The 27,134-nt window shown below is 43.8% G+C and overlaps 1 protein-coding gene across 2 annotated transcripts in view; it reads right to left on the reverse strand.

Annotated features, from left to right (window-relative positions):
- The window catches only part of SH3RF2 (SH3 domain containing ring finger 2), a 108,847-nt gene that overhangs the window by 49,705 nt on the left and 32,008 nt on the right, over window positions 1-27,134 (reverse strand). For both annotated transcript variants that reach the window (XM_058677378.1, XM_004586519.4), the window contains exons 2-3: window positions 5,005-5,274; window positions 964-1,059 (exon numbers count right to left, since the gene is read on the reverse strand). In XM_058677378.1, coding sequence (XP_058533361.1) covers window positions 964-1,059; window positions 5,005-5,274 — 366 coding nt within the window. The remainder of the gene's footprint in view (window positions 1-963; window positions 1,060-5,004; window positions 5,275-27,134) is intronic.

Below are 27,134 nucleotides of genomic sequence, written 5' to 3' on the forward strand. Positions count from 1 at the left end.
AGAGCTAATGATGGTGAGGGATGACAGTTTATAATACTACTCTGGAGAAATAGAGAGCCTAGTAGGGTTTCTTTGAAAAAAAAAGCAAGTAAACAAATCACAAAACAGATATATACTCGTATGATGCAGAAAATGCAAATTGGTTGAATAAAAAAAAAATAGACCGTCAGCATCTAGTGATCTCCTCTTCAAAATTTGGTGTGTATCTCATCCTTTATCCATTTATAAACATACATGTACATGTACAGTTAGCTTCATATAGATCAACTTAATATTTTTATTGGCTAGAAAACACATATAAAATTTGCACTTTTAATCCTTTTTAAGGTAACAGTTCACTTTCGCTAAGCCCAGTGACGTTGTTAAGAAACAGATTTTTATAATTTCTCTTTCATAAACTGGAACTTCATATTCACAAAATCTGTTTTCTCACCTGATAATAAATCATCGATTTTTCTATAATACTCCACAATACAAATATATTATTCTCTAACACTATTTGCAATAGGTATAATCTTCTCCATCACCATAGTTTTTGAAAATCAAATCCTAATTTTTGTCTCTCAAGATGACTTCTTATTTTTCACCATTAGACACAATACCGTGGTGAATATTTTTGCATCTCTTGCACATATGTGTTCACATATCTGTTGAACAGTTCTTTCCAATGAACTCTGAGCTGTGGAACTGCTGAGCCCCAGGAGGTGTATGTTTTTGAGATTGTGGATATGAATTTGCATTTGCATGTGAAAAGATCTTGTCAGTTTGCACACCTGTCAGCCGGATGGCAAGGGCCTATTTGCTCACACTTGCCAGAATCAGGAATTACTGTGTGTGGTATATTCTTAGGATACTTTAATTTAGGTAGGTCTAAAACAAGCCTCATAACACATGCAGTTTGCCGTCAGGTGTCCCGGGGAGCCGGGTATGCTTGGGTCAACTACAGATTGGAGATCCACGTACCTCCACAAACAAGATAGGGAAGATGCCCACTTTATCTCCCAGCTTGCCTTCAGCCCAGTTCTCATCCACTCGGCTGATCACAGTGATGATGTCGTCCTGAAACGGAAAGTCTCCCGGTCAGCATTTCCTCTCAGTTTTCAGGTCACAAAAGCTTTCAATTGAGATCAGATTGGAGTCCCACATGACATAAGGTGCATGCTTGTGGTTCTTGCATGATTTACTGAACAACACTTCCTACTAAATTGAACTCTCTGTAAAGGGCTGAATGTGGGTCCCCAAGACAATAAGGGGCATAGAAATAATTTAGAATATCAATGAAATCCAACAGAAAATCTTGGATATATTTCTTATTTTCAATCAGTTGCAGTACCTACGGTTTTCATTGAAGTTAATCTGATGGAGAAAGCAAGGTGGAACTCATAGGAAGACGTGCTTGCAACCAAAAAGCATAGAGGCTGGCATTGTATGGCAGTGGATTAAGCTGCCCGCTACAACAGCATCCCATGTGGGTGTTGGTTCAAGTCCCTGGTGGTCCATTTCTGGACCTCCTGATAATGTACCTAGGAAAGCAGCAACAGATGATCCCAGTGCTTGGGCACCTGGTCCCATGTGGGAAGTCCAGATGAAGCTCCTGGCTGCTGGCTTTTGCTTAGAACAGCCCCAGCTGTTGCAGCCATCTGGGGAATGAACCATTGGATGGAAGATCTCTCTCTGCCTATTTCTGTGTAATTTTGCCTTTCAAATAAATCTAAACAAATCTTAAATTAAGGATAAATTATGTGCCTGTTTTGAAAGCTTTTTAGAATCTATTCAATTTTTAATGTATCAAAGAGTAGCTTTTACTTAAATTTTTCTTATTACTAAAGGTTTTATGTATATATGCAGAAAAACTGTTTAAAAGATTTTAAAAGAATTTTATTTGAAAGACTGAGTTGCAGAGAGAGAAGGAGAGACAGAAAGATGTTCTGTCTGCTGGTTCACTCTCCAAATGACCAGCAGTGGCTAGAGCTGGGTCTGTTCAAGGCCAGGGACAAGGAGTTTCCTCGCAGTTTGCCACTAAATGCTGGGCTCCAGTACTTGGGTACCACATATACCAAGTGCTTGGGCCATCCTCTGATGCTTCCTCAGGCCGTTAGCAGGGAGTGGGATCAGAAGTGGAGCAGCTGGGACTTGAACTGGCACCCATAAGGAATGCTGTCATTGCAGGTAGAAGTTTAGCTTCCTAAGCCATGGTTTGGCCCCCAAAATGTTTGCAAATACAGATAAGCAAAGCAAGAGAAATTTTCTGCGACATTAGAGACACAACTACCGTTAACAGTTTAGTTGATACATGACCCAGATTCTTCTATATCAAAGATAAGACACATAAGCATGCTGCTTTCAAAAAACTTTACAAAAGCACACATGCACATGGTGAAGAGCAAGCATTTAGGTGTAATGCTTGAGCGATTTTAAAATCTGTATATTTCCATCCAGCATGTTTCTTTCTTTCTTTTGTTTTTTAAGATTTATTTTTATTGGAAAGGCTGATTTACAGAGATGAGGTGAGCCAGAGAGAAAGATCTTCTGTCTCGGGCTCACTTTCCAAATGGCCACAACAGCCTAGAACTGAGCTGATCTGAAGCCATTAGTCAGAGCCTCTTCCAGGTCTCCCACATGGGTGCTGGGTCCCAAGGCCTTAGGCCATCCTCTACTGCTTTCCCAGGCTGTAAGCAGCAAGCTAGAGGGGAAGTGGAGCAGCAAGGACATGGACTGGTGCCTGTATGGGACCTGGTTCTGGCAGGTGGAGGATTAGCTAATGGAGCCATCACAACGGGCTTAAAAACGTTTCTCACACACAGAAGTCTCCCCTGTGCCCTCTTCGTCAGCAATGGAAACCCACTCTTTACACTTTCAGAGCTGGACAGGATTTATTTTGTAATGCAAGACCTTTGAGCAAGGTCTACAGAACGCACTGGTTTTTTAGTTTTTTTCATACATCAGGAATACCCTTTATTTCCATACAGGTTCATCAGTCTAAGCCCATGAACCAATTCACTGAAGATGTCTCAATCTGCTTGAGCATCTGTTCCATGCACGTCTAGGCTGTCGTTATTACACACTGCCATTGCACATTTGGAAGCTTTTCCTGAATGCTAGTCCCCCCGTCAGGCAGTCCACATCGAACACTCTGAGTGGAGCAGTGTTTTTTGCGGTCATCTCTGTTGTCCCAGCACTTAACAAAGTAGTTCCCCTTAGGCTGTGTTAGTAAATGTTTCTGGAATACATGCATGCATAAGTGAATGCATGAATGTGTGAATAAATGTTACAGTTTAGTGAGACAACACTAAGAAAAGAGCAGCGGTGAGAGAGGGACTCTTGAGTTTAACTTGTATGTGTTTGATTCAGGAAGGGAAGGCCATGAAATTCCCGAGTGTGTTCTCAGCCGTCCCTCGCCCTCCAGATCGGACCCAGCCCTCGCTTTTTTGTCACAATTTCTCAATTCTGTGTCTGCTTCTTGTGCTGGATAATTGGTTCCTCAAAGACAGGTAGTGGGCCCAGCACAATAGCCTAGTGGTTAAATCCTCACCTTGCATCTGCCAGGATCTCAAATGAGCTTGTGTCCTGACAGCCCTGCTTCCCATCCAGCTCCCTGCTTGTGGTCTGGGAAAGCAGTCGAGGACGGCCCAAAGCCTTGGGACCCTGCACCCGCATGGGAGACCCGGAGTTTGGTTCCTGCCCCAGCTTCCTGCTAATGCAGATCCCAGGCAGCAATGAGGTTCCTGCCACCCAGACAGAGATCTTGACTCTGGTCCTGGTTCTTACTTCAGCCCCCAGCTCTAGAAGGTGTCAGGACTGTGAACCAGGGCATGGAGCTCTGTCTCCTCTCTCCACCTCTCAGAATATATAAGGTGAATATGTGTGGAAATGAACTGACCTTCCTTTCCTTGTCATCTAAGCACAAACTTCCCTTAGGAGTCTCTCTCTGAAGTGCTAAGTCAGCAATAAAACTATTCTTTCAAAATCCAGAAGAGGTTGAAGTTATATAGTTCGGGAAAATCTGAAGTAAATCTCATTTCTGGTAGTGGTTTAATAAAAAGATTCTGCAAAAGAAAAGACTTCCTGAGCAGTGATACTGCCGTTTTTAGTACTCACGGTTCATCTACTCATCACAAGTGCTAAAGAATTAAACAGTTCCCACATTAATGCTAAAGAGAATCAGGGGCCTGGCGTGATAGCTCATGTGGCTAATCCTCCTCCTGCAAGTGCTGGGATTTCATATGGGCACCAGTTTGTATCCCGGCTGCTCCACTTCCCTTCCAGCTCCCTGCTTATGGCCTGACAAATCAGTGGAAAATAGTCCAAAGTCCTAGGATCCTGCACCCACATGGGAGACCTGGAAAAAGCTCCTGGCTTCTGGCTTCAGATCAGCTCAGCTCTGGCTGTTGTAGCCATTTGGAGGGTGAACCAGTGGGTGGAAGATCTTTCTGTGTCTCCTTTTTTCTGTAAATCTGCCTTTCCAATAAAAATAAATAAATCTTTTTTTTTAAAAAAGATTATGCATAAGAAGTCTGATCATCCCATTGTGTTAGCTTGAAGTGTTTTAAATGCTATGGTTATAACAAAACAGGATGCTGTAGATGAGTAAAAGTAACTGACCATAATTAAGTCATCAAACATGCCCGTACCAGTCATGTGATAAAAGCGGTAGGAGTTGTGGTTTTGAATAGCAGGTTATTCAAGTATGTCTTTATTTTCTGTCCACATATCTCCTATTGCTGTGTGAGGACACTAACAGTGACTTGTTAACATTCAGTCCCCATTGTCTGCAAGGAATAAGTGCTCTGAAGTGACCGTAGAATGAATGAATGAATGATTTTTTTTGTAATTGCAGTAGAAAGCCTTAAGAATTTCTAGGAAACTCTTACTACATTTTTTTAGAGATCCTACTTCTACGTATAGTTTGATATATATATGTGTTAAATATATATATACATATATAAAACACATATATAGTCCTGTGTGCTCCCTAGTGACTTCATTGGTGACCCCGTCTCTTACCTTGAGGAAGGTCAGGCAGTCTTGGTTCTCGCTCTTGTCCTTGGTTCGTAGATCAAAGTTGTAGAGGGCCCTGCAGAGCGGTGGAGGCTGGGGCAGCTGCTTGATGACTTCCACAGCGCTGGCTGGGAAGATCCCACTGGCCCCACCGATCTCCCCCTGCAGCCAGTTCTCGTCAAGCTGTCTGCGGAGGAGGATGACGTCTCCTTTAGTGAAGCTCAGGTCGCCAGGACTCTGTCCTCTGTAGCTGCACAATGCTTTTGCTCGAGGTACCTGCAGCGACACAAGGCAGTGATTGGCTTAGAGACTAGGGGAACAGGTCTGCTGTTCATAACTCATTTGCAAGCACTTCTGATGTGCCAAGTGTGCATGAATTGATGGTACATGCAGGCACCATCTCTTTTAAGCTAGCCAGCACCTTTTAAATATGGACAAGAATTTTATTTATTGAATTTTTACTTTGAAGGGAGGGAGAAAGAGTGAACACAGACGCGTGTGCATACGCACATACTTCCTTTTGCTGGTTCATGAACGCAACATGGATGGATGCTGGGCCAGGCTGAATGCAAAAGTCTCGGGATGGCGGAGAGCCAACCGACCACTTAAGCCAACATCATTGCCTCTGGGGTGCACGTGAAGGTGAAGCCGGAGTATGGAATGGAGCTGGAACTTAACATGGACACTAGTAATGGAATGTGAGAGTCCCAACAGATGACTTAGTTTCTATACCACATGCCCACCTTGGAGGTAGGCATTCATTATCCCCTATTTATAAAATGGGATGACTGAGACAGAGTGGTTCAATAACACGTGAAAGGTGCACACCTGAAAAATGGCAGATAAGGGCAATGGGAAGAAGGAGACCTGTCAGTATACCTGATCCTAGAACCCTGACCTGGTTTTTTTTTTTTTTTTTTTTTTTTTTTTAAGAATTAGTATTTTAAAATTAGGTTTAATTTCAATTTTTTTTTCTTTAATATTCATTTATTCATTAATTACATTGCATTACATGACACAATTTCATAGGTACTGGGATTCCCCCCCCTTCACCCCAAACCCTTCCCCCATCATGAATTCCTTCACCTTGATGCATAACCACAGCTCAAGTTCCGTTGAGATTCCCTAATTAAAAGTTTACACCATACAGAGTCCAGCATCCCACTTGTCCAGTTCAAGTTCAACGGCCTCTTAGGGAGGCCCTCTCAGGTTTGTAGGCAGAGCCAGCAGAGCGTCACCTCGATCAATTAGAAGCTCCAACATATCATCAGCAACAGTCCAGGTATGATGAGGCTGGTGCAGAGTTCACTGATTGACATAGTCCGTCTTAGGGTTTCCCCTTGTCCAGTTTTCCGCTGCAAGCATAAAGCTGAGGTGGTTGATTCATCTACTCCATTTTCCATCTTTTTTTGATTAATGCTTTGATTCCTCCATTTTGTTCAGGGGAATCCCCCTAAAAAAAACTTTGAGGCATTCCCAGTCCAGGCTCCTACATGTACTACTAGTAAGCACAGTGCCCGCCACAGTCCATCACTCCGATCAGCTGCTGGTTTTAACCCCTGGATTGGTTCTCTTCTGAGCCCCGACCTCTATTAAGCACTTTCGATATGATTTGTAGGTATAGTTTTTTTTTTTTTAAAGATTTACCCTATTTTTATTACAAAGTCAGATATACTGAGAGGAGGAGAGATAGAGAGGAAGTGGAGCTGCCGGGACCAGAACCAGTGGCCATATGGGATCAAGGCGAGGACCCTAGCCACTAGGCCACGCTGCCGAGCCCCGGTATAGTTTTTTTAAAGATTTATTTATTTTTTATTGGAAAGTTGGATATACAGAGAGGAGGAGTGACAGAGAAGATCTTCCATCCACTGATTCACTCTCCATGTGGCTGCCATGACTGGAGTTGAGCCCATCTGAAGCCAGGAGCCTGGAGCCTGGAGCCTCTTCTGGGTGCAGAGTCCCAAGATTTCAGCCATCCTCAACTGCTTTGTCAGGCCATAAGCAGGGAGCTGGATGGGAAGTGGGGCTGCTGGGATTAGAACCGATGCCCATATGTGATCCCAGTGCGCACAAGGCAAGGACTTTAACCACTAGGCTATCATGCCAGGCCATTTAGGTACAATTCTAAGAAAATAATGATATTCCCTTCCTCCCCTTCCATCTTTCTTTTTTTTTTTTTTTTCAGGTTTTGAGATAATGTATTTGAAATTTACGTTATAATGCAATGGCCTAACACTTTGCTGAATAAAAAGTATAGCAAGTAAAAAGAGTTAACAAGAAGACTTTTGTGAGAATATAGACAATGGCTATAAGTAGTAATTAAATGGAAAAATAATTTTCATCCATATATGAAAACCTTAAAGTAATCACAGATTGTTAGACATTTTTATCAGTGTAACATTTTTTTAAAGTTCTACTTATTTTTATTGGAATGGCAGATTTACAGAAAGCAGGAGAGGTAGGAAGATCTTCCATCTGCTGATTCACAGCCCAAGTGGCCACAATGGCCAGGGCTGAGCCAATCTGAAGCTAGGAGCTTCTTCTGGGTCGCCCACACAGGTGAGGGTCCCAATGCATTGGGCCGTCTTTGACTGCTTTCCCAGGCTACAAGCAGGGAGCTGGATGGGAATTAGAGCAGCTAGGATATGAGCTGGACACATATGAAATCCTAGTTCATACAAGGGGATTAGGCTAGTTAGTCTACCACTGTAACTTTTTTAAGACTTATTTTTGTTGGAAAGGCAGATATACAGAGAGGAGGAGAGACAAAGAGGAAGATCATTCGTCCAATGGTTCATTCCCCAAGCGGCCGCAAGGGCCGGAGGTGAGCCAATCCAAAGCCAGGAGCCAGGAGCCAGGAGCTTCTTTCAGGTCTCCCACACGTGTGCAGGGTCCCAAGACTTTGGGGCATCCTCGACTGCTTTCCCAGGGCATAGGCAGGGAACCGGATGGGAAGTGGAGCAGCTGGGATTAAAATAAATGCCCATATGGGATCCCAGCATGTTCAAGGTGAGGACTTTAAGCACTATGCTATCGCGCCGGGCCTGCTGTAACATTCTTAACCATTGCTTTGGCAAAGGTATAAAGTTTCACAAAACTATTTGCAGTGATATTGATTTGGGTATTTTTCTTTAGTTTTCAGCTCCCACATGTAAGGGAGAACATGAGGTATTTGTCTTTCTGCATAGATCCTTGTAACTAATGACTGTGATGTGGTCTGGGCTTTGGGCTTAACTCCACCACTCTGTGAGCTTGAGTGAGTTGGTGACTGTCCGTGAGTCCTGATTTTGAATTCTGGCTGAACCTCTTTCCAGTGGTGGGACCATGGTCAACTTACTTGTACTTCTCTAAAGCATGCTCATGTGCTGAATGGGATATTGCTAGGATGCTTACTTCACTGGTTGTTGTGAGAATAAAGAGTATCCACAGTGTTTATTTAACATCTTGCCTAGCAGAGAATGTGTTCAATAGCTGGCATCCGTTATCATCATTGCTTCATAATGCAGGGCTACCAGTACTGGTTCTTGCTACTGCTCAGTGTCGGCAGAAAGAAAACAAAATGTAAGAAGAGAGTGATGCAACTCAGTTGGTCTTCTGCCTTCTCCAGAAATCGTAAATCTCATGAGTGTCTGGATCATTAGGAAGCTCAACCGAGACAAAGAAACAATTAGTCAGAAACCAATCATCAGGTTTTTTTTTAAATCAGTGTATAAATCATCATTTGTCAAATCAGCTGCTTGTCTAAATAATTATTTCAGTCAAATTCATTATATATTTTTTTTCAAAACGAAACTGGTTTTTGCACACAGAAATGGCCTCATTCTGGCCTTGCTTTACATTGACTTAGTAAACTGAAACTTTTAATAATTTCAGGTGAATAGAAAGCCCTTTCGTCACCTGGAGTCCTATCTTACTTTCTGCTTTTCTGGGCAGTGGGGTGAAGCTGTCCCCGCTCGTGGAGCAGTAATTGAAACCACTGGAGATCTTCAGACTCTGCCCTAGTCCTGGGTAAGGGAAATTCCCGGCAGGCGGCTTAGGGGTGGAGACAAGATCTGCCGCCCCTGTTCTGATGGGATGTGGAGCCATGGACACTGTAGGGAAGGCTTAGAGATTAGAAAAACCACAGAATACAAGCTCAGCCTCAGGAAACTGCTGTACAAACGAGCAAAGACATGTGTTCTAGACAGATTAACACGGAAGTAAGTAGGGTTTGGTTGAATACATTATGATACATCCATACAATAAAAACCTCAGTGCTCATTAAATTTGATGGTGCTGCTCTGTAATTAATAACACCAAATGTTACTCGTAGTGTTAAGTATAATAGGAGAGGATGAAATAGTTTTGTAAGGCTACATTTTTCCTTAATGAATATACTCACACACACAGAAACACACATAATTTTTAACCTGGGAAACTGAGAGCCGTAAATCAACATGAAGAACGATTATTTCTAAGTACGAAGATATTTCAGTATTGAAAAAAAATTTTTTCCCTTAAATATTTGTCATTTTGGGGGGGGAGGTCATTTTTACATTTTTTTAAAGATGTATTTTTTTTTTTAAATTTTGCCACATTGACTGCATATGCAGACTTTTCATTTTCCTTTGCTTTACCCTGCTTTGTGGAAGGCAGACAGAATCGGCGGAGCTCGGGCTGCCATCATCCGGAATAGCGAGGCGGAGCACAACATGCAGATAGGGAGGGCAAAAGCTTGGGCGGCACAGCCATCCCAGCCACCCTGCATGGACAAGTCCACCCCCACACTGTTTTCTGATACCGAAACACACTTCCACCTTGCTGAACATATTATTCTTTTGGAGTTACTTAAAGAAAAGGGAACAAAGGAAGAATGAAAATATAAAGAAGAATGTGAATACCTTTGGCTTCTCACCGTAAGAATCCTATTAACAGGGCCCGGTGTGAGGGCCTAGTGGCTAAAAGTCCTCGCCTTGAACACCCCAGGATCGCATACGGGCACCAGTTCTAATCCCGGCAGCTCCACTTCCCATCCAGCTCCCTGCCCGTGGCCTGGGAAAACAGTCAAGGACATCCCAAAGCCTTGGGACCCTGTACCTGCATGGGGGACCGGGAAGAAGCTCCTTGCTCCTGGCTCCGGATCAGCACAGCACAGCCGTTGTGCTCACTTGGAGAATGAACCATTGGACGGAAGATCTTCCTCTCTGTCTCTCCTCTCTGTATATATCTGACTTGCGATAAAAATAAATCTTAAAAGAATCCTATCAATAGCTAATATTCACTAAGAACTTCTTTCCAATGTGCTGTGTGAAGTATATTTTAGTGAATTCTCACAGCAACCTTGTGTTATTTCTTACATAGTTGTCTGATTAGAAAAGCGAGAATCAGAGAAGTTGAAAGTTGCTCAAATCCACCGAAAGCTGGGTGATGAGTGTAAGGTGTGACTTCAGGTCCACCGGCCGAGCCCACACTCTTTTTTTTTTTTTTTTAAATCTATTTTATTGTATTGTTGTTGACAATCTTTACATAGTTAATTACAGTTAAAGAAAGAAAAAGAAAAAAAAGAGGTTCAGGGGGATAAGGAAGTGGGCAATACTATTATGTCCATATTGTTTCCATCATGTATCTGAGGTAAAGGGGGATATTGAGGGAGAAGCCCCACCCGGTTTCCCGCCCACCCCGAGTCCCGGATGTGGGGCATGCTCTGAGATATGTGCTCAAGTGGTGTTAATAGTTCTCCAGTTATGAATCGCTGCCGGTTTCGCTCGATGAGGTCGTCCACTGATTGATATGGTCCATCATAAAGTCTCCGTTTGCCCCATATTTCACTACCAACATATAGCTGAGATGAATGATTGATCTGCTCTGTCTTCTGTCTTTTCTTGATTAGAGTTCTGAGTCCAGCAGTTCGATTGGGGAGATCTCCAAAGAAACTTTGCGGTATTCCCAGACTAGTTTCTTGTATGTTCTAGCAAGCACAGGGCCCAGCACAGTCCATCACCCCGATCAGCTGGTGGTTGCAATTGCTGGGTTGGTTCTGTTTTCAGTCCCGAGTTGCACTGGAACCAATGGGTGTTGCAGTCCAGTCTGGTTCTGCCCAGCACATACTCTCGGCCCTCACACAAACCAGTGGGAGCTGCAGCCTAGTCGGGGCGACCCACAATAACCCCCACCAGGCCCGCCCCCTACCCTGGTTTGCCAGTATGTGTAGCAGAAGACCAGTCTGTTCCCCATCCCATTTGCGAGCCCACACTCTTAACCGGTATTTCCCAAAAGGAAATCTGTGGTGTCCTTATACCAGACTCTTGGGAGATGTTCCGCTACAGACTCTTGAGCCCTGTCCATACACTATTTTTTAATCAGCATCTCTTGGAGCAGGATTCAAGTAGCTGCATCTTTATTAAGCAGTTTCATTAGCCAAGTTTGATGCTACTGGTCTGGCTTTATCTTCTAATTCAAATGGGGGCAAGAGAGTTTTGAAAATTGTTAATCTGCTTTTTTTTTTCCTTTCTGGAAGATATTTGCAGTCCAAGTGGTTCACATATTGGAATGATTACTAGGAGAGGACATCCGTCTATAATTACACAGAATGTGTAGGCGGCTTTGAAGATGACTGTGCCTTGAAACACCGGCCATTCCCATCTTTTCTTCATCATAAGTAAACATTGTAGAAGTGAGTTACTAATTCTATTTTTTACTTGAAGTCTCTCTTGGGTTTTCTCTTCCTTTTGGATAATCCCTCCCCCTGGAACTCTGGTTTCTGCAAGTCATGCGTGTTAAACACATGGGCTCTCACAGTGTGAAGTGGGATAGAGGGGGTCAGGCACAGAGGGGATGCTGTGAGGGCAGGGAGGGAGGCAGCAAGTTCAAGGCTCTGAGGAGGGAAGGGAATTGACATTCACTGAGATTCTGGCAGCGATTTGTTATTTTTTTTTTTTTTTTTTGCGTTATTGCCCTACTGCACTTTTTAATGGGATTTCTCATTCCTGGTATCTCAGCACCCTAGGAAGTAGGTAGTGTCACCCTGTTTTATCGATGAGGAAATATCTGTTCTGACATGGTAAATGTCACCAGACCAGGTCACATAGCCAAGTGCGTGCAGGTGCAGGACTGACTGAGGCTCATTTGACCACGAAGCCCTCGTGTTTCTACCACTCTCATTATCTTCTGGCAGATTCTATCTTCTGGTATGTTCTAACTTCATAAAACTCATCTGGGGCTTTGTTTTGGTCATCAAGTTTGGAAAAACTGAATGTGGCGTGCTTGCTCTTGGCTATATTAGCATGAATTACTGAACTCAGGGCCCATACATGAAAGTTAAGCACCAGAAGAGATCCAGCTGGTTGATTCTATGCAGTCCTCCACAAATCTCTAGTGAAAATGAGTCCTGGTTCTACCTCGGTATTACCCATTGTATTGTCAGCAACAGCTTTATCATCAACAATTTCTGTCTCAACAGGAGCAGGGTGGAGGGTGTCAAGATTAATAGTCAGGTCATTTTCAAATTATTTTTCCTAGCATCTTTCACAAAGCCAGATACTCCAACTCAGCATTTATACGTGCTTCCCAAACTTTGCTTTTCTAGGGTTCAAAAAACTGACAACTTGCATGCTCCAGTAATATGACTATTTCTGTTTTTCCTCCAAAGAGTCTGGAAACATCAAAGCCCATGGTGCTGATGGAGGAGTGATGCATAGAATCCAGAACCAAAGAAGCCAGGACACAGAGAAACATGGGCAATTTTATTTCGTTGCTTTGCCAAGTGTTCCCTTCTCTAAGTAACCTACTGGTTCATCATCCTCCACATCCTGGCATGCCATTCACTCTGCTCATATCGCACACAGGGCTATTTGGCCTGGGCTTGCCATGAGAGCCCCTCAGTCCTTCTGGCATAGTGATTGGTGCATGGCAGGTGTGTGCCCCACTCAGGGCCAATCATTATTTTGATATTTAGGTGTTGAAAAAGTGTTTTACTTTGGGATCATGAGCCTTGAACTATCACTAGAGGAGAATCTAGATGTGGTATTGAACTATAGGGTCTGGGACATGCACCAGCAAGCGTAGCCTCCTGAAAGAGGCTTTGGTGGGCAGAAGAAATAGAGATTTTAGTGTGATAGTTGCTTTAGTCTGCTCTCTATTGCATAACCAGATACAACAGCGGATGATGCGACTCATGGCTCTGGAAATCCCAGAGCAAGGTGCTGGCATCTATTTGGCGTCAATGAGGCTCTTCTGGCTGGGTCATGGCATGGCACAGGACATCCCACAGCAAGATAGAGCAAGCAAGCCAGGGAGAGCTTGATTTTTATAAAGAAACTACACCCACCACAACCCATTAATCCACTAATCCATTAATCTGTCCTTGAGGGCAGAACCCTCATGACCCAATCGCCTCTTAAAAGTCCCACCTGGCTGCACTTCTTAAAACTTCACCATGGGGATTAAATTTCAGCATGGGTTTTGATGGGGACAGTCTAGCCATAGCAACAGGTAACCATTCTGCCAGTGCTTTGACAATAAAATCTGAAGAGTTCAATCCAGCTGGGCCTGAAGGATTCAGTGAAATGAGATCAACTCTCTCCACACCTCTATCTACTATGTATTGCTTAAACTATTAGAAGTTATTTTTGGATGCTTGGAACAGGACAGGTCCTAATGAAGACATATTCACATCCCAGAAACAACAAAACCTCCTAACAACCAAATATCCACACAGCAGGGAGGTGCAGCTGCCAGTCCGGTTGAGTTGATTTTCGGTTTAAATAAATGAAGGGAGGCATGCATGGGCAGTAGAGTAAGAAAAGGACTCCACATGCAGTGGAACCACCACAGTGCAGATGTAAGATCATGACCTGTTGCTGTGGAAAGAATGGGCCTGGTTCTCTCTACTCCCGGCACCACCTGAGACTGTAATCCACATGTGGACATGAGCTAACTGCTGATGAACCTGAGCTGGTCCTGACAGCATGCATCACTGGGGAGTGAAGCCAGGAACAAAACCCGTCCCCAACTAGGATTCCAGTTATCACTCAGCGGCCATGAATTCATCGCTGCTGGGGAGTTCAAGATGTGTGTCTCAGCAGCTTTTTTTAAAAAAAATTGTTACTATTTTCCATGATGTAATTTTGTAGGTACAGAGGTTCCCTCCTGCCCTCCCAGTTTCCCTGTTTTCCCCTCCTGCCATTACAATAATATCGTCCTTGAGAAACCGTTCAAGTTTTAACATTCTGCTACTGAAGCGTATCATGGCATTGTAGATATAGACAATGGTAGAAAATCTAGTATCAAATTGTCTAGGTGTATTTAACAGTTTCATTGGAAAGCCTGCTTTTGTTCTAAGTACCTTTGTGTCTATCTGTGAGCCCTTATGCAAGTAGGCATTTAATAAATGCTTGATGAGTGAATGAATCAACACACATCCATAAATTGCTATTCTATGGAAGAAGAGGATGCATGCAAGCTTTGTAAGTTTGATAATAATTATTTAAAAACAGATCTACTGGCAGGAGCTGGGAAAAAAAGGACTTTTTTGGTATGGTTTTCCAATCTTCCGTCATTTAAAAAATTTGATATTATAGGCACAGACACACGAAGGGTTCCATTCTCATATAGGTTCAGGAAATACTGAAGTAATAATACAACTCACCTAGGATTTTCACCTGGACCACTTTGCAGGACATGCTTTGGGGATGCTGTGCAAGGTGAATGTGACTTTCTTTACATATAATTTACAGCTTTGGTTAAACAAGGCATCAACAAATTGTTCTATATTATTTCCTAGTGGCTGCTTAACCCACAGCCTCCTTCACCTGTGGCCAAAGTCCCTTTGGAGCTGTTTGTTGGGGGCAGTGGAGTGTGTCTTAGAAAGTGTTGATTTGCCCTGCTGTGTATTTCCCCTTTCTGGTCACGAGGGAGACCCCTACCCTCCCATGCTCAGACAACAGGAAGATGAGATCCAGTTGGTCTTAGCAAATCCCAAACCAGCTATTGTCTGGGTGCTTAGAATCTTCAGAAGGCACCCAGCCCTGCCATCTTCTCAGAGATTCTGCAAATCTCTGATTCTAAGCATATAGATTTAAGACATCAGGAGACATTTCATAGGAGTTCCTTTATATTGTAGAGAATTTATTTGTGCAGGGGAGTTACTGAGGTGCAATGCTGACACACACTCTGGCTTTTGCAACTTGGGTCAAATAATGTAATCTCCCCGATCCTTGGATTGCATCACCCGTAAATCGGGGCTAATGCTAAAACTTCCCTATGCTCAGCACAGCTCAGCAACTGTGTTATCCCACGCAGGCACATTCCAACAGGAGATTTGGCTCTTGCCCCAGGACGTAACCTTCCTGCCCTTGAGATACCCTGCCTGACTGGGGGGGGGGGACTTTGTTGACCTGATCATCTTGGGTCATGACAGAGCCTAAGCTGACAATACAATATAGTGTGGGTCCACTGGGACAAGTAGACGCAGCTTGGCCTCTGGAGTGGCTAGAGACTAGGATAGCCATGAACAGGGCCAGTCATGCTTATGGGACTAATCCAGTAAAATCCCTGGAGACCAAATCTCAGGGGGACTTCTGTGCTTGGCAATAAGGAGTCTTGCAACATGGCTAGGAGAAATAATGCTGACTGCTTGTCTCCACGGGAAGAGAAGGACTGGAGACTTCACATCCTGGACGCTGCCCTCTGTCCCTTTTGCCAGTGCTGCTTTCAATCTGTGTCATCTTCACTGGAATAAACCATTACCTTGAGGGTTTTTTTCCCCCAATTGTTGTCGAGTTATGAAAGTTCTAACAAGTCACTGAATCTGAGTGGTCTTAGGACGCCTGAACATACTGCCTTGTAGGTTTGCTGAGATCACGAAGGAGATAGGCCACAGAAATACTTAGTAGAATGCCTTGCAAATAATAAATGCCCCACAAGTAAAGATACTTAGAGGTCTTACCCAAGGGAAGAGACAGCAGGCCTGCTGTTACAGCTTCTGGCTGCCTTCCCCAACTGTCTTCATTATTCATTCATCTTTTTTTTATAACTTTTAATGTTTTTATTTATTTATTGCAAAGTCAGATATAGAGAGGAAAGACAGAGAGGAAGATCTTCCATCTGCTGGTTCACTCTTCAAGTAACCACAATGGACGATCTGAAGCCAGGAGCCTGGAGTCTCTTCCAGGTCTCCCATGTGGGTACAGAGTCCCAAGACTTTAGGCCGTCCTCGACTGCTTTCCCAGGTGACAAGCAGGGAGCTGGGTTGGAAGTGGGGCTGCTGTGATTAGAATCATCACCCATATGGGATCCTAAGATGTGTGAAACGAGGACTTTGGCTACTAGGCTACTGTGCTGGGCCCACACATATATTTTTAAAGGTTTTATTTTTTTTTATTTTACATTTTATTTTATTTAAAAGGCAGATTTACAGAAAGATAGAGAAATGTTCTATTTGGTGGTTCACTCCCCAGATGGTTGCAATAGCCAGGTCTGAACCAACCAAAGCCAGGAGGCAGTTTCTTCCAAGTCCCTCATGTGAGTACAGGGGCCCAACAAATTGAGCCATCTTCCAGTGCTTTCCCAGGTCATATTCAGGGAGCTGAACTAAAAGTGGAACAGCTGGGACTTGAACCAGCAGCCATATGAGATGCCAGTGCCACAGGTGGAGGATATTCTAGAATGCCATAGTACCACTGGCCCTTTGACAAATATTGTGTGTGTGTGTGTGTGTGTGTGTGTGTGTGTGTGTACCAACTATGCAAGGCATATACAAGACTTTCGCCAAGCTTATGCTCTAGTTGGGGAAATAAAAATCAAATTTATAAACACATAAATTTATAGTGATTAGTTGGAATGAATGCTGTGGAGGAACAGAATAAGGAGAGGAGAGGCTATGAAAGATGGGAAGGAAACCCATTTAAGGGAGACACGCAATATCAACAGGCCTGTGGCTGCGTCTAAAATTCTACTCTGTTCTATGGCTTTCATGCCTCTCTGTTTCTCTCCCCTCAGTCTTGTTTCTTAGACCTCTCAGTACTCAGTGGTATCACAGTTCTCTCCCTTCTTTAACTATTTTCTGTCTGTTTAAATCAGTAGGCATGGCGTTACTTCCTTCTCCCTTGAAGCACCCAGGATACAGGGCTGTATTGTGGTACAGTGGGGCACAGCTATCACTTGGCACACCTGCATTGCACATCAGAGTTCCTGGTTCCAGCTTTAGTTACTCTGCTTCCAATCGAGCCTCTTCTTCATGTGTCTCAAGGCAGCAGATGATGGCCCAAGTACTAGGGCCCCTGCCTCCCTTACAGGAGACCTGGATGTAGCTTTGGGGTCCTGGCTTGGTTTGGTTTGGTCCTAGCTGTGGTGGGCATTTGGAAAGTAAACCAGCAGATGTGATCAATCTCTCTTCCTCCCTCCTTTTTTCCCCCTCTGTTATTCAGCCTTTCAACATAGGTGAACATCAATAAATGGGCACTAAACATAGCCACCCAGAATATGAAAGGCTGTTCCCCCTGCTCTATCCTCCTTCCTTCATGGGGCCCTCGGGTTCTGGAATAGGAAAAGGTTGAATGAAACAGGCATCTGTGCCATGTTGGCAGAGGAAGAGCCACACATGACCTTAAAAGTTGCATTTAAACAATTTGCTTCAAGGTCTCCCTCCTTTAAGACTTGTATCTGTGTGTCTGTATGTACATGTTTCTACTGGAAGTTGGTGGCAGCAGAGGGAAAAAAAAGCTTGCCTTTGTGCTTGCTGGAGGAACCCAACCCTGAGAAGTTAGAATTCTTGCCTCTCCGGGGCTGGCGTTGTGCTCTAGCAGGTAAAGCTGCTGCCTGCCAGCATCCCACCAGTTCATATCTTGGCTGCTCTGCTTCAAATCCTTCCCCCTGCTAATGACCTGGGAGAGCAGAGGAAGGTGACTCAAGTGGTTGGGCCCCTGCCACTCACATGCAAACACACAAGAGGCTCCTGACTCCTGAATCGGCCCAGTCCACTGCTGGCTGTTGCAGCCATCTAGAGAGTGAGTTAGCAGATGAAAGATCTTTCTTCTGTCTCTCCCTTTCTCTGTAACTCTTTGCAAATCAATCAGTCAATCTATCTTAAGAAGCAAAACTCTTCACTTTCCTTTCTGTTGTCCTTGGAGCAAAGATGTTTCAGCAGCAGGATTTTGTGTAAATCTGCCATTTGCCTCTTTCAAATAAAAATTGAGAGTATTCCTTTTATTTATACCAAATGGATAAGATATGACCTTGGAGGAGAAGTAACCTGCCTGCCTATAGAGTTGGATTCACTGGAAGGGGAGGGTAGCTGTATAACAGAGAGATGCAGCTGTCCCTCTGGGTATTAGGTCATTTCTGTTAGTAGACAGGCCAAATTTAGGAAAGTCTTTGAGAAATGAAAGCCATCACTGACAGTTAGCTATCAAAGTACCCAGCAGTTCTTTGCGATCTTTTTTCACTCTGAAATAGAGATAATAGTGTCCCTTCAAAAATGAGACTTTGCAGAATAGTTTGACAGTTTTTTTTCTCTAAAGCCATATCCAGATAGGTGCTAGTTTCTTTGGTATTGTCCTCTGTGTCCTCTATATCTTTGTTCAGAAAGTCTTTCCTTGGGTGGGCATTTGGCCTACAGGTGACATCTTTGGTTGGGATACTCATATTCCAAATGAGAGTGCCTGGATTGGAGTTCTGGCTCCACTCTTTTTTTTTTTTTAAGATTTTTTAAAATTATTATTACAAAGTGAGATATACAGAGAGGAGGAGAGACAGAGAGGAAGATCTTCCATCCGATGATTCACTCCCCAAGTGAGCACAACGGCTGTGCTGTGCTGATCCGGAGCCAGGAGCAAGGAGCTTCTTCCCGGTCCCCCATGCAGGTACAGGGTCCCAAGGCTTTGGGATGTCCTTGGCTGTTTTCCCAGGCCACAGGCAGGGAGCTGGATGGGAAGTGGAGCTGCCAGAATTAGAACTGGTGCCCATATAGGATCCTGGGGCGTTCAAGGCAAGGACTTTTAGCCACTAGGCCATGCCGCCGGGCCCGTGTTGGTGATAATCTTGCAGGAACCTGTTGGCCATTAGGTTTGAGGACCACAGGGACCTGTTTTGACCTGTACAATGCAATAGTCGGTATTATTTTCCTGTGGGACCAGCTCAATGCACTGAGTTCAGTGAGTTCTTGCCAGACTCAGCATATGCACAGCTCACTATTATCCCCTGCAGTCTTAAATTCTTTGTCACACTGTGAGAAATGGCGTCTGACATGCCACTACTAGAGTTCTTGATCTGCTGGCCATCAGTCTGAGGGTTACCTGCACCTGTCTTGGGTGGAACCTGTAGGATGCCACGCTATTGCAATTCACTGAATCAGAAATGAGTTCACTCCCAGTTCGGTGTATGCTCAATCCTTTCTCTTGCCTTTTCCTTCTTAAACAAAATGGCACCTGATTCAGTTCTAAGGGGGTGGATTGGACTGTGAAATCCATCCTGTTCCCACACTGCTTGTCTGGGATCTGCCGCTCTGTCACTGCTCCTGGTCAAATCAAACAGACCAGCAGGAGGGGCAGTTCTTTGAGTTCACCTCCCAAGCTCCCAGTGAAAGTCCCTTCCCACCTGGTTGCTGCAGGTGGACTTCAGATCGCCGTTTGCTGAATGCCGCTGGACTATCAGTCACTGCATCACCATACCATTGTTTTTGCTGCTTTTCTGTGTCTGTCAGTCTCCAGGTACCCCGCTGCTGGTTTCCTGTTCTCTCCTATCTCCTGGAATGTGCCCTCTCTGCTTCATACTGGTTAATGTCTCTCCATCCGTTTAAATGTGTCCTTATCCTATTCCACCATCTTGGCTCTCCCCAAGATGGGAACTCTTTCTGGCTGGCTCATTCTGTTTACTGTGTATCTTTCAAATAAATAATAAAGGTTACACACACACACAAAGGGGGAGCCAGCCAGTGGCTCAACTGCCTAATCCTCCAAGGGCAGCACTGCGTACCTGCTCCAGTTTGTGTCCCAGCTGCTCCATTTCCCACCCAGCTACCTGTTTGTGGCCATCCTGTGCACCCTGCACCCATGTTAAGAAAGTAAAGACCTCTTTTCCAAGACTGGGTTGGGTCTCCCTCTCTGTGCACCTAGTTCTCCCATCATAGCTCTGTTTGGGATTGCTGGTTAACTTTTCTGTGCACAAGACAGCAAGTTCCATAACTCCATGCTCTGTGATTTATTCTTCCTTATACCCCTATGCCATCCACTCATTCCCTCAATAAAGATGTCTTGTGCGTCTATAACAAACAAGAAAGGCAATCTTTTCTCTTTATGGGATTTACATTCTAGCAGTAACAAGTAAGCACCATTTATTTGTTAAACACATAAATGAGTAAGCATTAATAAAACCATGCCACTTAAACTCAACTCCAAGCTTTGACATTTTGTCAACCTTGCTCCTAATACCAAGCTACAACATACACAATTCATTGTTTCCCCCAAATTAGGGAGTATCCAGGCACACTAGCCACAGATAAATATAGCATTTTTCTTGACTATCTTTTAAAAAGGCCTAATTATTTTAACCATGCTTTGAGTTAGGTTTGTGTTTATCTAGGTGTCTCCCTCTCTTTCTCTTGATGAGATAAATAAAACAACAACAACAAAACCCACCTAAGATGAATGGAAAGCTTTTTCTGTGTCTGTCTCCTAAGGCTCTGTGGGGTCACTCTTTGAGTTCTTGCACCCAATGCTTCTTAGATTGTGATACTTTTTGCCCTTTTTTGAAATTATAATTATTTCCTACCAGCACCTGCCTTGGAATCTCTGGCTTGTGGAAGCCCTTTTCTTTCTTATATGCCCTTTGCACCAAGTGTGTAATCTCCATTGCAGGCAATGATGATGAGTGACAAAAAATGCCAGCTGGGAGCTCCCAGAAAGTGAGCAGGACAAAGCAAGGAGCTATCTTTTTCTGCCTACCCACAACACTGAAATCCAATTTATCACCTTGCCACAAGAGTCAAAGAAAGCAGTTCTCAGCAGCTGTTGAACAGAGAGACTTCCAGCTCTTTCCCATGAGCTGCAGTGTCATTGACACTCCTGGGATATGTCAGGGAATGGGTTGGCATGCAAGAAGAATCCTCTTGTTCTTGTCCCTAGGGCTGACTTTGGGTGGCCCTGTCCAAATGGCAGAGAAAAACACTCAATGATCATGCCAAACTCTACTTGGCTTTGTGCCCTGGGTAGATGTTCCTTATTATCTGCTGCCCAGAGTTACTACTCTTCTGGCCATTTTTGCCCTCTTGCAGTGTGCTAATGAAATATCAAACCTTCCCGCTTCCCACTATTTGTTTGTTTTTAAGGCTCTGGATTGTAACATCTGCCAGCTTCCATGGTCTTCATCCTTCTGCCTTGCTGCCAGGGTGACATCATGGAATTGGACCTCGGGAGAGCTGTTGGCGGAAGCTGGTTCCAGTGCCCCACTCCAAGCTTCCTATGGGAGTCAATGTTCTCTCCTGATTAGCATCACTGACTTTCCACTACTGGGATTTTAGGCTGATTTGCAAAGTGCTTTTGCACCTGCTGTGTCATGGGTTCTAACTACAACACAGTGTGGCAATATTTGCTTCTCTGGTGGAGGAGGAAACTGAGGCACGGGGAGATACAAGTTGGCTCAGCTCTCACAAAGCTATGGTTTACTCTGTTTTAATCATTTCTCTCTTTTCTTGCCATTCTCCTCTCATATTGCCTCACTGCAGCTGAACCAAACATCTTTTTGTACTACCAGTGCCTCATGTATTCTCACCTCCTTAAGTTATTCCAGAATTTTCTTTGTACATTCCACCTCTTTCCTTTCCTGCTTTGCCCTTTTGGTCTCAGCTTGAATACCACAGCCCTCAAGAGTCATGTCACAATCAGGGATTTCTCAAGGTTCATGAAACATTCTAGTATTCTCAACATAGTATTTATCAAATAATGTTGAAGTGGCTTGTTCATTGATCTGCTTCCTCCCTCAGACTGTCAAGTTGTTGAGAGCAGAAAAGTTTGTGTCTAGCTCACCATTGATCCTAATGCCTAGCTTGGTGCCTGGCCCAAGAGCTACCTTTTATTTTCATCAATTAATTTAAAAGGTAGAATAAAAGAAGGGGGAAAACACACACAGAGACGAGAGAGAGAGAGAGAGAGAGAGAGAGAGAGAGAGAGAAAGAGAAAGAGAAAGAGAAAGAGAAAGAGAAAGAGAAAGAGAAGAGAAGAGAAGAGAAGAGAAGAGAAGAGAAGAGAAGAGAGATGAGACTGGATTTGTATCCACTGGTTCACTTCCTACATGGTTGCAAAAGCCAGGGTTGGTCTAAACCAAAGCCAGTAGCCAGACACTCTATATTTAAATCTCCAGTCTGGGTGGTTAGAACCAACACATGCTTCCTCCCCAGAGTATTAGCAGAAATATGGACCTGAAGTAAAATAACCAGAACTTGCACAAAGCTCATAATATGGGATATGGTTGTCCAAAGTGATGCCTTGGCCCATTGTGCCACAACGCCTGTTCCCAGCAGTATTTTGCAGAATAAACCTATGAATGATACTGTGCCAGTTCCAAATTTTACACATTATTTTTTTAAAGATTTATTTATTTTATTACAAAGTCAGAACTACAGAGAGGAGAGACAGAGAGGAAGATCTTCCATCCGATGATTCACTCCCCAAGTGAGCCGCAACGGCCGGTGCGCACCAATCCGAAGCCAAGACCCAGGAACTTCTTCCAGGTCTCCCACGTGGGTGCAGGGTCCCAAGGCTTTGGGCTGTCCTCGACTGCTTTCCCAGGCCACAAGCAGGGAGCTGGATGGGAAGTGGAGCTGCCAGGATTAGAACCGGCACCCATATGGGATCCCGGGGCGTTCAAGGAGAGGACTTTAGCCGCTAGGCCATGCCGCCGGGCCCTTAGACACTATTTTTAAACCACTATTCCAAATATCAGTTTTTTTTTTTTTTTCAGGTTGAGATTTGATCAAGGACTGGGCAGGCGCCTGCTAGAGGGTACAGTCAGCCAAGCCAGACCTCTCCAGTGGCCAGCTGCACATGCTCACCCACTGAATCCTGACATAGGAATGCAGAACAGGCTGAGAAAGCCTTGTGCCATGAAGTGTGCTCATTGCACACACGCCAGGGCACAGACACTAGAGACACCTGCACCCTGAGGAGACGGTGGGTGCTTAGGGAGATCCAGGAATCAGCAGATTTTACAGCTACTGCAGGACCTAACCTTCCAGACCAGCACCAGTGCCCACAGTTCCCCTCTGAGGAGGCAGGAAGGTCAGGATTGCTCACACACAGGGTATGGCTGCTGGCCCTTCACTTTGACAGATTCAGACACACCAGAAGCCCTGACTATAAATATCTCCTCATCTTCCTTAAAGTTTAGCAGGTGCTGCCACGTAAACCAGATAGGAGTAGTCTGGCTCATCTTAGTGACTTCCTGTGTCTCACCTGAGCCTGCCTAGGATCACAAGCTTGAGGGTGTGCTCTTGACACCCATGAGAAAAAATAATTTCACAATAATCAGAGGATCCATTGCTGCCTCTAGAAATACTGTCCAATAGAACTTTGGCTGTGACGGAGCTGGGCTATTCTGTACACCTACTGTGGTATGTGCTTCCCATATGTAGCTACCACACAGATACCATGTGATAAAGGTGACTAAGGAACTGAATTTCCAATTTTTCATTAAATTTCATTAATCAGAACTTACATTTGAATAGCCACAAGTAGTTAGTTGGCCACCATATTGGATAGCATAACTCTTGATGAAGCAGATACAAGAATTATTGGGGCTGAAAAATGTTCAATGACAGACACCACAGGCTTACAAAAGGAAAAATTCAAACAGTGAGAAACTACAAATGATCCAACCTTCTAATAAATGCTTACACATAGCAAAAAAAAAAAAAAGGAGATGTATGTGTGTGAAAAAGAGAGAGACAGAGATTAAGAAGTTTAGGAGGTGTATCAACCAACTGCAATATGAGTGTATTGGTGGATCTATGTTCAAACAAACTAAACATTAAAAATTTATGTGGAAATGGGGGAAATTTGAATTCTGGACATTTGATGAGATTTTTACTTAGAATAATAGTATTGAAGTAATTTTTTTTCTAAGAAATCCAGAGGTTGACATGCAGCACAGCAGATTAGGTCTCAGCCTGCAATGCTGTCACCTCACATGGGTGCCTTTAATGCCTCAGCTGTTCCACTTCTTACCCAGCTTACTGGTAACTGCATGGGAAAAGCAATGGAAGATGGCTTAAATGCTTAGGGCCCTGCCAGCCATGTTAAAAAAAAAAAGCAGATGAAGCTCCTGGCCTTAGCCTGGTTCAGCCACGGTTGTTGGGGCCACTTCTGTGGTAAACCAGAGAATGAAGGGTGTTTCTCCCTGTGTTTCTCCTCCTTTTTCTGTAACTCATTTTAGTAAATAGATCGACAAATCTTTAAATAAATAGGATGATTATCTTTTAAAGGTGCCAACCGTCGTGTTGACATATGGTAGAGTGGCACATGTAGGCTTTGCCTCAATTTAGTCCAGAAAGTGAAAAAAGTGAATCAAGTATAGATGCACTGTGATTAGCCTTATTTTGATAATTACTGAAGCTGCATGATGGTTATTATTTTTCTCTATTTTGGGGGGTTTAGAAATTCTCATAATAAAAAATTTCAAACGAATCATTAGGAAACTCAGTGTTGGTTAGGGGTAGGGGCAAATAGACATCTGCCTTCTTGAACGCTGGCTACCAAATTTCACACAGAGAAGTGAGTTGGGTACAATTCTGAGTTCTCTGTAACCCAGGAAGCCCAGCGTTAGGAAATTGTTCTGTAAACGCTAGAGACTATATACGAGACTGCAGGACCATATGTAACAGTGAAGAACTGGAAATAGATTAAATGTCCTTCCGATTATGAACTGGTTACATGGATGATAGTACAATCCACTATTGTGGTATGCTAAACAGATTGAGAGAGAATGAGACACTCATAAAAACTCCATATGCATGTGCGTGTAAATATATACACATACAATGTATGAGAGTACTTCAAAGATTGTCAGCAAAAGATGAACAGTTCTGAAATCTGCGCAGTTTTTCATGATATGCATTTACTGTGGACATGATAAAGATCCCTTATATATTAGTGTGTACACACAGAGAAAGCCTAGAAAAACATAGACTTAATTGATCTGGGGAGGGCAGGCGTTTACAGCTGTTAAAATGAATCTGAGTTGCAGTGCTCACTGTGGTTGCCATCTGCATGTATTGCCATGAAAAACCAACAACTGGCAGTTTGCTCACACACAAAATGGGAGGAATAATAGTACCTAATTTATGGTTATGGGAATCGAGTGAGACACATGCATTAAGTGCCTGGCAGATTCAAACATCCAGTAAACATCGGCCATCATTGTTCTCTCACATCCACCTTCCAACAACCCCTGTGAGGTAAATATTATTAGTCATCCATTTGGCAGATGAGGACATTGAGTCTTAGAGATAGCGAAGGCAGCTGCTCTAGGTCTAGGACAGTGAATTGATACATTTTTGTGACTTTGGTGAGGTGACTGACACATGTTGATAGTTTAAAGGTGACCAAGATAGGAGAATTTATGACATGAGAATGAGCAAACACTACAGTTCTCCCAGCAAGCCACTTGTTAAGCGTTTCCCAGCACAGTACTGCTTGGAGGATTTAAGTCACTTGTTTGAAGCCCTCTGATTGGAAGGTTCCAGAGCCTGATTCTGCCCAGGTCCAAAGGTCCTGGTCGAGTATGGGTAAATATGCTTTACATGAATAAGTATCTCTTTAAAGTTATGCCTACCTCCCAGACAAAGCCCTTCACCATCATGGCCCTTGATCAGTGATTCTCACATGTCAGGGTGCATCAGAATTAGCCAGCCCACAGACGACTGGGCTGCACCTGCAGAGTTTCTTAGGCAGTAGATCTGAGATGGGACCCAAAAATCTACATTTCTATCCCGTTTCCAGGAAACACTGGTTCTGCTGACCTGGGTGCTACCCTTCTGATACAAAGTCCTGAGCTTCATGCTGGCTCTGTCAACTCCTTGCTGAGAAGGGTTAGGGTCTAGGTGCTGAGTTTTGTCCAGGAAGGCCGCTTGGCCATCCGCACAAGAGAAAAACAGGAGCCAGATCTTGGTGCCTTTCTCACCAGTTGGCCCCCCCTTGAGCTCTGGCGGGGATCCCAGGAGCCAGAGCCTCTCCTGGTACATAGCAGAAGGCAAATGAAAAAGAAACATTTCAAAGTCTATCTTTAAAGCCTGGCTCGAGGCTGCCCTATAATTACCCGAGGTGATCTAGTTACAACTTCTCTCGTATGGATGCAGGTCCATTACAAGGCTGCTCACACCATCCTCCAGAATTTAGTTAATGAATTTAGAGGGTATTTTTCTTACCCCACCCTCCTCTTTTAACTACTCCCTCTCCCTCCTAAATATTACACAAAACAAAACCAGGAAGGAAAATGAAGTAAATCCTGGGTTAGTGTTCCTAATCAGCACACGTTTATTTATTGACAGGCTCTGTTTTCACAAGCACAACTTCGCCAGGCTGTTTTTCTGACTTGAATTGCTTACATTTTGCAAAACCTCTGGGGACACAGCAGGAGGATCTGGAATTGTGTCAGTACATACAGACTCTTGCGGTGGACACCGCTGGCACAGAGCTCGGGAGAAGCCCACCTTGATTGTCGGTTCTCCCAAGCTCACACAGATTTAACTTGTTCTCGGCAGCCATGTTCTATGAGTACACCCATCCATTGTCATAGGAGGAAATAGATCAGCACAAGAGATTTCGGTGACTATTTTTCTAGTCTCAGTTTCAGGAGGTGGGAAACATACCCGTGGCTTAAAACGGACTGGAAGCTCATAACATTTAGACTTGCTTTGGCTCAGTCTGGAAATGTGATTTCAGAAATATCATAAATGTGAATTCTCATGGACAGTTGGAATCCTGGTTTCTTGAGAATAGGCACTAAATCTTCTGTCTCTTTATAGCTCTACATTTATGAGCATATAATTAGTGTTAAATGAGCATCACAAATGATTATGAATGGCGGATGGTTACCGCAAAAAGAACAGGGCTTTTGAGTGAGTGTGATTGGAATGCAAATCACAGCTACATCTCCTCTACTCTGTGTGA

Source organism: Ochotona princeps, chromosome 19 (assembly GCF_030435755.1).
Source record: "Ochotona princeps isolate mOchPri1 chromosome 19, mOchPri1.hap1, whole genome shotgun sequence".
In the NCBI taxonomy this organism is placed as follows: Eukaryota; Metazoa; Chordata; class Mammalia; order Lagomorpha; family Ochotonidae; genus Ochotona; species Ochotona princeps.